The 12,820-nt window shown below is 43.4% G+C and overlaps 1 protein-coding gene across 2 annotated transcripts in view; it reads left to right on the top strand.

Moving 5' to 3' along the window:
• The window catches only part of scfd1 (sec1 family domain containing 1), a 222,859-nt gene that overhangs the window by 71,264 nt on the left and 138,775 nt on the right, over positions 1-12,820 (top strand). For both annotated transcript variants that reach the window (XM_078562864.1, XM_078562863.1), the window contains exons 11-12: positions 1,628-1,767; positions 2,437-2,527. In XM_078562864.1, the coding sequence (XP_078418990.1) occupies positions 1,628-1,767; positions 2,437-2,527 (231 nt within the window). The remainder of the gene's footprint in view (positions 1-1,627; positions 1,768-2,436; positions 2,528-12,820) is intronic.

The raw sequence follows: 12,820 nt of genomic DNA, 5'->3' as shown, positions 1-12,820 counted from the left end.
GCCTTGTCCTACTCAAGGAAATGATTGCCTATCGGAAGTCTTCCTGCCAGGTATCAGTCAAGATGATGTCAGCAACATAATTGACTTTGAGGAGTATCATAACTGTGTCTGATTCAGCCCTGAGCAAGCATCCAGGAGTATGCATATTATACCAGGGGTTACTGAAAGTTGAATAAGAAATAAAAATAATCAATGAACTCTCTCTGACCCAAGACAGAGAGATCAATGAAAGCATTCCGACCACTGGCTAAGATCATCAAACTCAATGCAGTCAAATTGGACTTAAGTCAATGACTCTAGAACAAAGGCAATGCATTTATTTACTAAACTGTCAAGGGAGTCTCCTGTTTTAGTTTCTTAAGTTTCTGAACTTAAGTACTTCAGTTTTACTTACTGAGATATACACAAAACAGACTCCACTTCTCTAAACTTTTCCACAGCTAAAATGTACTGCACCACCCTGATTGCTTCAAAGGATTATTTGTTAATTCTGCTGATAGATGTTTGGATGGAATGTCATTGTTGCCAGTTCATTGTACAACGATAATGAATGGTAGGTATCATTAGTGTCATGGAGGGCAGTTAATTTAAACAGCATTAATTTCTCCTCTCACCACCCATCCGTAAAAGAAAAGTGTTTGGATTTGTTTCCCCCTGTGTTTCCTAACCCCTCAGTTTTGGTGTGATCCAATTTTCTATTAATAACCCCACAGCAAACTCAACGTAAGATGAACTCAAAGGGTTAGTTTATTTACATACACTCAAAACACGGGAGGAAGGTTGCAATGTTGCCTCCATTGTATTCATGCATTAAAAGAGGGATTGGGAAAAGAAAGATTTACAGTGCAAAGACCACAGAGAAAAGAAATAGTGTTTCACATGGGTTCCAGAGCCCCAAATCAAAGTCCAATGGTGTTCCTTTGCTGAGTCGGCGGGCTGAAAATCAATATTGTATGATACACGTTTCCGGTGGTGTTGACTTCACATGGGGAGATAGGCATGCAGAAATGAATCAGTCTTGTAGGTGATGGTACAGAAGTTCCAGCAGAAACAGTGTAAATGGGGTCAGGTATTCAACCTGGGCAGAGCTTCTTTTCTGTGAGGCTGTTTGTAGGATGGTACAATGGCAGACTAACCTTGCAGTTCCACAAGGCAATATTGCTGACTCCACAAACTAGGGGTCCATGTCACATGATTCCCATCTCTCCACACCACCTTTGACAAATGTGTATCCCTCATCTGAGTCCCCGAGATGGTTAAATGTCTCAACCATTAAGAACTGAAAGGAAGGTTGCGGGGCCCTTTGTACTACCAGATGAGTAGATTCCAGTTGGCCAACCTGGTTTATGAAATGCAAGATGGCCTTTGTGCAGCTCTGTTTGAATTTGGTCTGTGCAGCCCACTAGGGATAACATGGTGCAAGTCTCCCTGATACTGCCAGGTAACTCCTTCTGCTCGAGGGTCACAGACAAGCAACACTTCAGCCATTTTATAGAAGATCTTTGTCCATTTTTTAAATTTTAGAAATAGACGTGAGGATATCTAAATATATTTTATAAAAATATACAGTGTAAGTTCTTAGTTCCCTCACATCAGCATGTCATCTAACACATGTATTTTTCTGCAGGATTTCCATTTGAATAGAGTGAACCTGGAAGAAACCCCAGGACTAGAAAATTCCCCTGCAGGTGCTAGACCAAAGAAAAGAAATAAAAAAACCTATGACTTAACAGCTGCTGATAATTTTTGGCAAAGACACAAAGGCAGGTAATGCACTTTGGGATTTTGTTGTATTAATGCTTTCATGAAGAAATATTAACAGAAATATTTAAATGATGCATAATGCATCAATAACACAGAAGTATAATCTGTATATATTACTTGTAGATCTATGACATTGCTCATGGTGAGTTAGAGAATTTTCTGTTTTATAACAATCAGGATATTTGATTTATAGAGTGTAACATTTAGAGGCAAAGAGTTACAGTCATTGACTAAGTCAAATTTCATTTTTATGTACTCTGAGCATTCTACTGGCACTTTCTGGATTGAATGCCATGACTCTGAACATTGTTCTGAGAAAGCTGTAAATAAGTGGTTTGTATATATACCTACCTGTGTATTTAGTTTTTATCTGTCATCTGAATAGTGTTAAGTAGAACTTGGCTGTAACCCTGTGCTTGGTCACTTGGGATGGTCCTCAGCTTTGGCAGCATTGAGAATATTCTTGGGACTTGCCCTTCCTGTGGGGAAGCATCTGTGTCAGATAAGAGGAAAGTGTCTTTCCTCTTATGGCAAGCCTGAGATTGAGAGTTCACGTTATGGGGGAGATTTGAAGTTGTTCTACATACTTTTCACTTGAACTGTGAATTTGCACATTTGTCATTTATTCTTGCCAATGGTTATGTTATGAATCCCCGACCTCTTGTTGTGTAGTCCTTTTCCAGAAGTAGCTGAATCAGTGCAACAAGAACTGGATTCCTACAGGACACAAGAAGATGAGGTCAAACACTTAAAGAGCATCATGGTAAGGAGATATCCCTTTATATACATAAATAAGGTGTATACATTAAGTCCGGGATTTTCCGGCCCCGTCATGTGGGAGATTCGGCGGCCTAGCCAAAAGTCAATTGACTTTCGGTGGGGCCGGAAAATCCCACCCAACCACATCCACCCTGAATGAAACAGTCAAGCATGCAAACTTCTCTAACCACAGCAAAACTCTATTATCAGCCAGGAAAAGAGACTGAAATTCATTTCAGTTATTGTCCAATTTGAATGTCAAACATCCTCAGGACTCAAATCTATAACCATCTACTTAAGATGATATAGTGGCATGCCCCTTATCATCAAGAGCTCCTTTCCCCTTACTCCTATGGCACCGTCTGCTTTGAGTGCTTTACTCTGTGTCGCTCCTCATACCTCTCCTTTAAAACCTTGTCTACCAAACTCTCAAACCACACTGAATTTTTCCTAGGATATCTTCCCTTCTTTCTTTCCCCAGTCTCTGAACCAGAGTTCTCATCCCAGTTTCTATTTACAGTCACCTTGTTTTCTTATCTCTGAATTCACTGCCAGCCCTGTCTACTCTAGATGTAAACATGCCTACCCCCAAGGTAAGAAAGAAGGGTACATAAATGGTCAGGGGATAGAACAGCTATTAACTGTAAGTATTAAAAATAAAGTGAGAAGAGCCTTTCATAAAAACAATCTAAATTGCCTGTACAGCAATGTGCACAGCATCCAAATCAAAATGGGAACTGGAGGCTATAATTTGATAGAACAAGTGAATAGGGATAACTGAAACACAGCTACATAAAGAACAATAGTTAAATATTGCAGGTTATCACATAATTAGGAAGGAAGAAGCGTGTCTGGTAGCAGTACTAATTAGAGGTAACATGGAATAAGGGCCGATTAGGTACCATAGAGGTAATCTGTGTGTGGACCCAGAAGACATGGTACAGCCCTCAATGAATACCTTGCGTCGGTCTTCACAAATGAAAAAGATGATGCAGGTATAGACACCAGGGTGGAGGACTGTGAAATATTAGAGGAAATTAACATCAAGAGAGAGGAGGTACTAGCGGGTTTGGCGGCCTTAAAAGTGGATAAATCAGCAGGCTTGGGTGAGATGCATCCCAGGTTGCTGAGGGAGGAAAGGGAAGAGGTATCAGGGGCCCTGGCAGTAATTTTCAAATCCTCTCTGGCTGCAGATGAGGTGCCAGAGGACTGGAGGACTGCTAACGTTGTCCCATTATTAAAAAATGGAGGAAGGGACAGACCAGGAAATTACAGGCCAGTCAGTCTAACCTCAGTGGTGGAGAAGTTGCTAGAAAGAATTCTGAGGGACAGAATATATCTTCACTTGGAGAGACACGAATTAATCAGGGATAGTCAGCATGGATTTGTTAAGGGAAGGTCGTGTTTGACAAATTTGATCGAATTTTTTGAGGAGGTAACCAGGAGTATTGATGTGGCCTACATGGACTTTAGCAAGGCTTTTGATAAGTTCCCTCATGGCAGACTGGTCAAGGAAGTGAGAGCCCATCGGACCCAAGGCAAAGTGGCACATTGGATCCAAAATTGGCTGAGAGGCAGGAAGCAGAGGGTGATGGCAGTGGGATGTTTCTGTGACTGGAAGTCTGTTTTCAGTGGGGTTCCACAGGGCTCAGTACTGGGGCCCTTGCCCTTTGTGGTGTACATAAATGATTTGGACTTAAATGTAGGAGGTATGATCAAGAAGTTCACGGATGACACGAAAATTGGTAGGGTGGCAAATAGTGAGGAGGATAACCGTAAACTGCAGGAGGATATTAATGGACTGGTCAGGCGGGCAGAGCAGTGGCAAATGAAATTCAACCCGGAAAAGTGTGAAGTAATGCACTTGGGGAGGGCTAACAAGGCAAGGGATTACACTATGAATGGTAGGACCCTGGAAAGTGCTGAAGATCAGAGGGAGCTTGGTGTGCATATCCACAGATCCCTGAAGGTAGCAGGGCAAGTAGATAAGGTAGTTAAGAAGGCATATGAGATACTTGCTTTTATTAGCTGAGGTGTAGAATACAAGAGCAGGGAGGTTATGCTGGACAAAAACAGAAACAGAAATACCTGGAAAAACTCAGCAGGTCTGGCAGCATTGGCGGAGAAGAGCACAGTTGACGTTTCGAGTCCTCATGACCCTTCAACAGAACTAAGTAAAAATAGGAAAGGGGTGAAATATAAGCTGGTTGAAGGAGGGAGTGTTGGGGGGGGTGGGGGGGGGGTGGCTGTTGGGACAAGCAGCCAGTGATAGGAGGAGATAACCAAAAGATGTCACAGACAAAAGAACGAAAAGGTGTTGAAGGTGGTGATATTATCTAAAGGAATGTGCTAATTAAGAGTGGAGAGCAGGACAAGCAAGGTACAGATAGCTCTAGTGGGGGTGGAGTGAAATAAGACTAAAAGAGCATAAAAGGTCTAGATAAACGATGGGTGGAAATACATTTAAAAATAATGGAAATAGGTGGGAAAAGAAAAATCTATATAAATTATTGGAAAAAACAAAAAGGATGGGGAATTAACGGAAAGGGGGTGGGGATGGAGGAGAGAGTTCAAGATCTAAAATTGTTGAACTCAATATTCAGTCCAGAAGGCTATAAAGTGCCTAGTCGGAAGATGAGGTGCTGTTCCTTCAGTTTGCATTGAGCTTCACTGGAACAATGCAGCAAGCCAAGGACAGACATGTGGGCAAGAGAGCAGGGTGGAGTGTTGAAATGGCAAGCGACAGGGAGGTCTGGGTCATGCTTGCGGACAGACCGAAGGTGTTCTGCAAAGCAGTCACTCAGTCTGCGTTTGGTTTCTCCAATGTAGAGGAAACCGCATTGGGAGCAACGAATGCAGTAGACTAAGTTGAGGGAAGTGCAAGTGAAATGCTGCTTCACTTGGAAGGAGTGTTTGGGCCCTTTGACGGTGAGGAGAGAGGAAGTGAAGGGGCAGGTGTTGCATCTTCTGCGTTTGCATGGGGAGGTGCCGTGGGAGGGGGTTGAGGAGTAGGGGGTGATGGAGGAGTGGACCAGGGTGTCACGGAGGGAATGATCCCTACGGAATGTTGCCAGGAGGGGTGAAGGGAAGATGTGTTTGGTGGTGACATCATGCTGGAGTTGGCGTAAATGGCAGAGGATGATCCTTTGAATGCGGAGGCTGGTGGGGTGATAAGTGAGGACAAGGGGGACCCTATCATGTTTCTGGGAGGGAGGAGAAGGCGTGAGGGCGGATGCGCGGGAGATGGGCCGGACACGGTTGTCAATTACCGTGGGTGGAAAACCTCGGTTATGTTAGAACTGTATAAAACACTGGTTAGGCCACGACTGGAGTACTGCATACAGTTCTGGTCACCACATTATGGGAAAGATGTGATTGTACTGGAGAGGGTGCAGAGGAGATTTACCAGGATGCTGCCTGGGCTGGAGGGCCTGAGCTATGAGGAAAGATTGGATACGTGTCATGAAGCTATTAATTTATATAATATTGTTGGAAATTATTTTCTTAAAATAGAGGTTTAGTCTGTTGGATTAAAGCCAGCTAGTCTGGGTGCTTTGATGTATTCTAGTTTTGAGATGTAAGGGAGGTAGAGTGCAGTTGCATTTTGTTGAATAGAACATTCAAGAAGGGGAGTGATATATGGAACCTAGCTAGCAGCGATCAAGCAATGTTTATATTACTAATAAAACTGGTACTATAAAAGTGGTTTTATTGCTCAAAGAAGTTCAAAGAAGAAGTTCAAAGGAGCTGGTGATACAATGAGAATTTGCATTCGAAGAGATGTGCTGGGTATAACAGACAGCAGTTTTGTATGTGCAGAGCAAAGGCATGTAACATCAAAGCCTGTAAGTCTACAACTGTCTGCACAGGAACCAAAGTGAAAGGAAACTCATTTTGAATTTGTAAGGTGAAAATGCTTTACCTGGTGTCTACTTAAAGTCTATGGGTTGCTGTTGCCTTAATAGAACCATAGAACACTCCAGCACAGAAAACTGGCCATTCAGCCCTTCTAGTCTGTGCCGAAATATTATTCTGCTCGTCCCATTGACCTGCACCTAGTCCATAACCCTCCAGACCTCTCCCATCCATGTATCTATCTAATTTATTCTTAAAACTTAAGAGTGAGCCCGCATTTACCACGTCAGATGGTAGCTCGTTCCACACTCTCACCACTCTCTGAGTGAAGAAGTTCCCCCTAATGTTCCCTCTAAACCTTTCCCCTTTCACCCTAAAGCTATGTCCTCTCGTGTTTATGGAGATTAGTTTGGGAATTTGTTAAAAGTTGTGATAGTAGCAATTTGTAGCCATGTTTATATATTTAACTTGTGTAAATTAATAAATGTCTCATGTAGTTTGATATAAAAACCTCTCGAGAACTGGTGGTTTTATGTCTGAATTCAGAGTTGCATCTCAAAATATAGATTATGACAGTTGTTTAAAGTTTCCCTCTGGGATTTTGAAATAACTCACCTTTACCAACTGCTGTATCATAACAATAGGTTGGAGTTGTTTTCCTTGGAGCAATGAAAGTTGAGAGGGGACCTGATAGAGGTGATTAAGATTATGAGGGGCATAGATCGGGTGGATAGGAAGGCACTTTTTCCATTAGTAGAGGGGTCAATAACCAGGGGGGATAGATTTAAGGTAAGAGGTAGAAGGCTAAGAGGGAAGTTAAGAAGAAATCGTTTCACCCAGAGGGTGGTGGGAGTCTGGAACTCACTGCCTGAAAGGGTGGCTCGTAACATTTAAGAAGTATTTAGATATTCACTTGCGTTGCCATAGCCTCCAGGGCTATGGGCCAAATGCTGGAAAATGGGATTAGTGTAGTAAGATCTTTGTTGACTGGTGCGGACACAATGGGCTGAAGACCTCTATGAGTCTATAATTAACATTAAGATAGAAACAATCTATCTGGATGAAGATAAATGATAAAAAAAAATCAATCATGTAACGGAGGGTATTCTACAAACCATCTAATAGCGCAAGAGAATTGGAGGGTGGCAAATGTAACCCCACTATTTAAAAAAGGAGAGAGAGAAAAAACAAAGAATTACAGACCAGTTAGCTTAACATCAGTAGTGGGGAAAATGCTAGAGTCTATTATAAAAGACGTGGTAACAGAACACTTGGAAAGCATTAACGGGATTAGACAAAGTCAACAGGGTTTATGAAAGGGAAATCATGCTTCACTAATCTGCTGGAGTTTTTTGAAGATGTAACTAGTAGAATAGATAAGGGAGAACCAGTGGATGTGGTGTATTTGGATTTCAAGAAGGCTTTTGATAAGGCCGCACATAAGAAGCTAGTGTGAAAAATTAAAGCACATGGGATTGGGCGTAATATACTGGCATGGATTGAGAATTGGTTGACAGACCGGAAACAGAGAGTGAGAATAAATGGATCTTTTTCCGGGTGGCAGGCGGTGACTAGTCGTCTACCTTAGGGATCAGTGCTTGGGCCCCAGCTATTCACGATATATATAAATGACTTGGATGAGGGAACTAAATGCAATATTTCCAAGTTTGCTGACGGGGTTGTGAGAAGGATGCAAGGAGGCTTCAGGGCAATTTAGACAAGTTGTGTGTGTGGGCAAACACATGGCAGATGCAGTATAACGTGGATAAATGTGAAGTTATATGCTTCAGTGTGACAAACAGAAAGGCAGAGTATTTAAATGGTGATATATTGGGAAATGTGGATGTACAAAGGGACCTGGGTGTCCTTGTATACCAGTCAATGAAAGTAAATAGGCAGGTGCAGCAAGCAATTAGGAAGGCAAATGGTATGTTGGCGTTCATTGCAAGAGCTTTTGAGTTCAGAAGTAGGGATGTCTTTCTGCAGTTATACAGGGCCTTGGTGAGACCACACCCTGGAGTATTGCGTGTGTTTTGGTCTCCCTACCTAAGAAAGGATTTACTTGCCATAGTGGAAGTGCAGCGAAGGTTCACTAGGCTGATACCGGGGATGACAGGACTGTTGTATGAGGAAAGATTAGTTCGACTGGGCCTGTATTCGCTAGAGTTTAGAAGAATGAGAGGGGATCTGATTGAAACATAAAATTCTAACAGGGCTGGACAGACTGGATGCAGGGAGGATGTTTCCCCTGGATGGAGAGTCTAGAACCAGGGGCCACAGTCTCAGGATACGGGGCAGGCCATTTAGGACTGAGATGAGGAAAAATTTCTTCACTCAGAGGGTGGTCAACTTGTGGAATTCTCTACCACAGAAGGCTGTGGAGGCCAGGTCACTGAGTATATTCAAGAAAGAAATTGATTTTTTTGGATATTAGGGGCATCAAGGGGTATGGAGAGAAAGCTGGGATATGGTATTGAGATAGTGGATCAGTCACGATCATATTCAACGGTCGAGCAGGCTCGAGGGGCCGAATGGCCTACTCCTGCTCCTAGTTTTTATGTTTCTATGTTTCTAAATGTGTAAACAAATCTATGAAATGAGTGAAGGCATAGAATAATAGTCATGGGAGATTTCAACTACCCCTCCAAATAAATTGGTGGAAAGGGGAATGTTGTTTTTATAGTGTGTGCAAGAGTCCTTTCATGCCCAGTACATAGCTCAAAAAGAGGACTAGTAATGAGAAATGAGCCAGAGCAACTAGACAAGTAAGCATGTGGGAATATCTAGGCATTAAACAACCAGAACACAATGTTGAAGATGATGATCAAGAATGGAACTAGGAAAGATAAACTAGAGAAAGTTATGGAGAAAGATGGAACAGCAGTGAGAACTTCACTGTAGAAATGTGGGAATTAGCAGCAGGAGTAGACCATATGGTCCCCCGAACCTGCTTTGCTATTCAATATGACCTGATTTCCCTCAATTCCATTTCCTCACTCACTTCCTATATCCCTTGATTCCCTGAAATGCCAAAAATCTGCTTATCTCAACCTTAAATATACCCAATGATGGAGCATCCACAACCATCCGGGGTAGATAATTCCAAAAGTTCTTAATCTGCTGAGTGAAGAAATTTCTCCTAATCTTGACCCTAAATGATTGAGCCTTTATCCTGAGAACCCCCATGTTCTAGATTTTCCAGCCAGGGTAAGCAACCTCTGTGTGTACCCTGGAAAATCCCTTCAGAAACTTGCATGTTTCTTAGAGACCACCTCTCATTTTCCTAAACTCCAGAGAGTATAAGCCCAAATTACTCAGTCCATCAGAGGGCAGTCTTCTCTTCCCAGGGACAGATCGAATGGACCTTCGCTGCACTGGCTCCAATGTAGATTTCGATTATAAATAGATGAGCCCCTGGTCCTGACCCTTCCAGCAATCTGCTAGTTGCAGCCAGCTTGAAAGTGCCAAGTTTGTTCCTACTCTCTGCTTCCTGTCTATTACCAATCCTCCATCCAATCTAATGTATTAATCCAACTCCATGAGTCCTTATCTTCTGTATTGAACTTTTCTCTGTGTGAACTTTTGAATGCCTTTTAGAAATTCCAAGTTTTTTTTTCATGTTATTGGGAAAGCAGTTATAGCTTGATGTTGAGATTAACAGTCCATTCAATGGCTTCAGCCAACACAGTGTGAATGGTTGTGATCAGTTCAATATACATGGAGGCGGTGGGTGAAACCCCCCAAAACAGCCCTGGAAAATTCAGTCAGGGGGTGACCAATGAGGGAAAAGTTGTCCCTGTATATGAAAGTGACAGAACCTGTGAGGAACTGCTCCTTCAATCACAGGTGGAGGTGGGGGGGTTAGGGGTGGAGGTGGGGGGGTTAGGGGTGGAGGTGGGGGGGGTTAGGGGTGGAGGTGGGGGCGTTCGGGGTGGAGGTGGGGCAGAGAAGCTGCAGGTGGGAGGAAAGGAGAAGCTGTTGTGAGAGGGGGGGTGGATGGTGAGGTGGTTGTGGGGGAGATGGTGGAAGAGAGGCTGCTGGGAGAGAATAGTTATAAATCTGTCAGCAAAGGAATAATCTGTTAAGAGAGCCAGGAAACTTAATTGGATGATTTCGTACTGAACAATTTTATTTCATAAGAAAGATTTGCATTTATGTATTATCACATCTTGAAGCATGTCACATACTTGAATTACTTGAGGTGCAGTGACTGTGTTTGAGACAAGCATGCATTCATTTTGCATATACTAAGCTCCCAAACAGTAATGAACGACTTGCAATTTTAGAGTGATTTTTATTACCTTAACACATCCTAAAGTGTTTTACAGTCAATGAAATACTTTGGAAGTGTTGTCACTGCTGTAATGAAGGAAATCACAGAATCACACAGTGCAGAAGAGGCCCTTCGGCCCATTGAATCTGCACTGACATGTGAGAAACACCTGAGCTACCTACCTAATCCCATTTACCAACACTTGGCCCATAGCCTTGAATGTTCTGACGTGCCAAGTACTCATCCAGGTACTTTTTAAAGAATGTGAGGCAACCCGCTTCCACCACCCTCCCAGGTAGCGCATTCCAGACCGTCACCACCCTCTGGGTGAAATAGTTTTTCCTCACATCCCCCCCTAAACCTCCTGCCCCTCACCTTGAACTTGTGTCCCCTCGTGACTGACCCTTCCTGTCCATGCCCCTCATAATCTTGTACACCTCGATCAGATCGCCCCTCAGTCTTCTCTGCTCCAGTGAAAACAACCCAAGTCTATCCAACCTCTCTTCATAACTTAACTGTTTCATCCCAGGCAACACCCTGGTGAATCCTCTCTGCACCCCCTCCAGTGCAATCACACCCTTCCTATAATGTGGCGACCAGAACTGCACACAGTACTCCAGCTGTGGCATCACCAAGGTTCTATACAGCTCCAACATGACCTCCCTATTTTGTAATCTATGCCTCGATTGATAAATGCAAGTGTCCCATATGCCTTTTTCACCACCCCACTAACATGCCCCTCCGCCTTCAGAGATTTATGGACACACACGCCAAGGTCCCTTTGTTGCTCAGAACTTCCTAGTGTCATGCCGTTTATTGAATACTCCCTTGTCAAATTACTCCTTCCAAAGTGTATCACCTCACACTTTTCAGGGTTAAATTCCATCTGCCACTTATCTGCCCATTTGACCATCCCGTCTATATCTTCCTGTAGCCTAAGACACTCAACCTCACTGTTAACCACCCGGCCAATCTTTGTGTCATCCGCAAACTTACTAATCCTATACCCTACATAGTCATCTATGTTGTTTATATGAATGATGAATAACAGGGGACCCAGCACAGATCCCTGTGGTACGCCACTGGACACTGGCTTCCAGTCACTAAAGCATCCTTCTGTCATCACCCTCTGTCTCCTACAACTAAGCCAATTTTGAACCCACCTAATCAAATTACCTTGTATACCATGTGCATTTGCCTTCTTTATAAGTCTCCCATGTGGGACCTTGTCAAAGGCTTTGCTGAAATCCGTATAAACTACATCAACTGCACTACCCTCATCTACACACCTGATCACCTCCTCAAAAAATTCAATCAAATTTATTAGGCATGACCTCCCCCTGACAAAGCCATGCTGACTATCCCTGATCAAACCTTACCTTTCCAAGAGGAGATAGATTCTCTCCTTCAGAATTTTCTCCAATAGTTTCCCTACCACTCACGTGAGACTCACTGGTCTGTAGTGGCTTATCTCTACAACCCTTCTTAAATTGCGGAACCACATTAACTGTTCTCCAGTTCTCTGGCACCTCCCCCGTGGCCAGAGAGGAATTAAAAATTTGGGTCAGAGCCTCTGCGATCTCCTGCCTTGCCTCCCTCAGCAGTCTGGGACACAAATCATCTGGACCTGGAGATTTGTCCACTTTTAAGCCTGCCACCACCTCCAATACCTTGTCACTCCCTATATCAATTTGCTCAAGAACTTCACAGTCTCTCTCCCCGAGACCCATACCTTCATCCTCATTCTCTTGGGTGAGGACGGATGTGAACTTTTGTAATGAGATAAATGATGTATTCATTTAGGGGAGCCTAGGACTAGGGAGCCCCTGAAAACCAAAAAGCAGCCGCTGAAAATCAAAAAGTGGCCCATGAAAAAAGAGGAGTACTCGGTGGTGCGAGGGTGGGTGGGGTGGGGGGAGAAAATATTATTTTTACCCCTGGCTGTGATGCCACCTGGAATGGACCTTTCAGAGCCAAAAGTTCATCATATGGACAATGGTCTGACTTGGATGACCACAGTCACAATTTGAGCTGTTCCTCATGTTTCACTTGTGGAGCAAATGGCCACATCTTCTCTGGCCTGTCCCCAGGGTAATCCAGATTTTCTGTGGAAGGTTGAAACCTGGGGCTTCACCGCTTGGGTCAGTTACCAGGTTGTAGTTGGTGATG

This window comes from Cetorhinus maximus, chromosome 18 (assembly GCF_964194155.1).
Source record: "Cetorhinus maximus chromosome 18, sCetMax3.hap1.1, whole genome shotgun sequence".
Lineage (NCBI taxonomy): Eukaryota > Metazoa > Chordata > Chondrichthyes > Lamniformes > Cetorhinidae > Cetorhinus > Cetorhinus maximus.
Note: the sequence above shows the minus strand (reverse complement) of the source record. Positions and strands in the feature narration are given on the sequence as shown.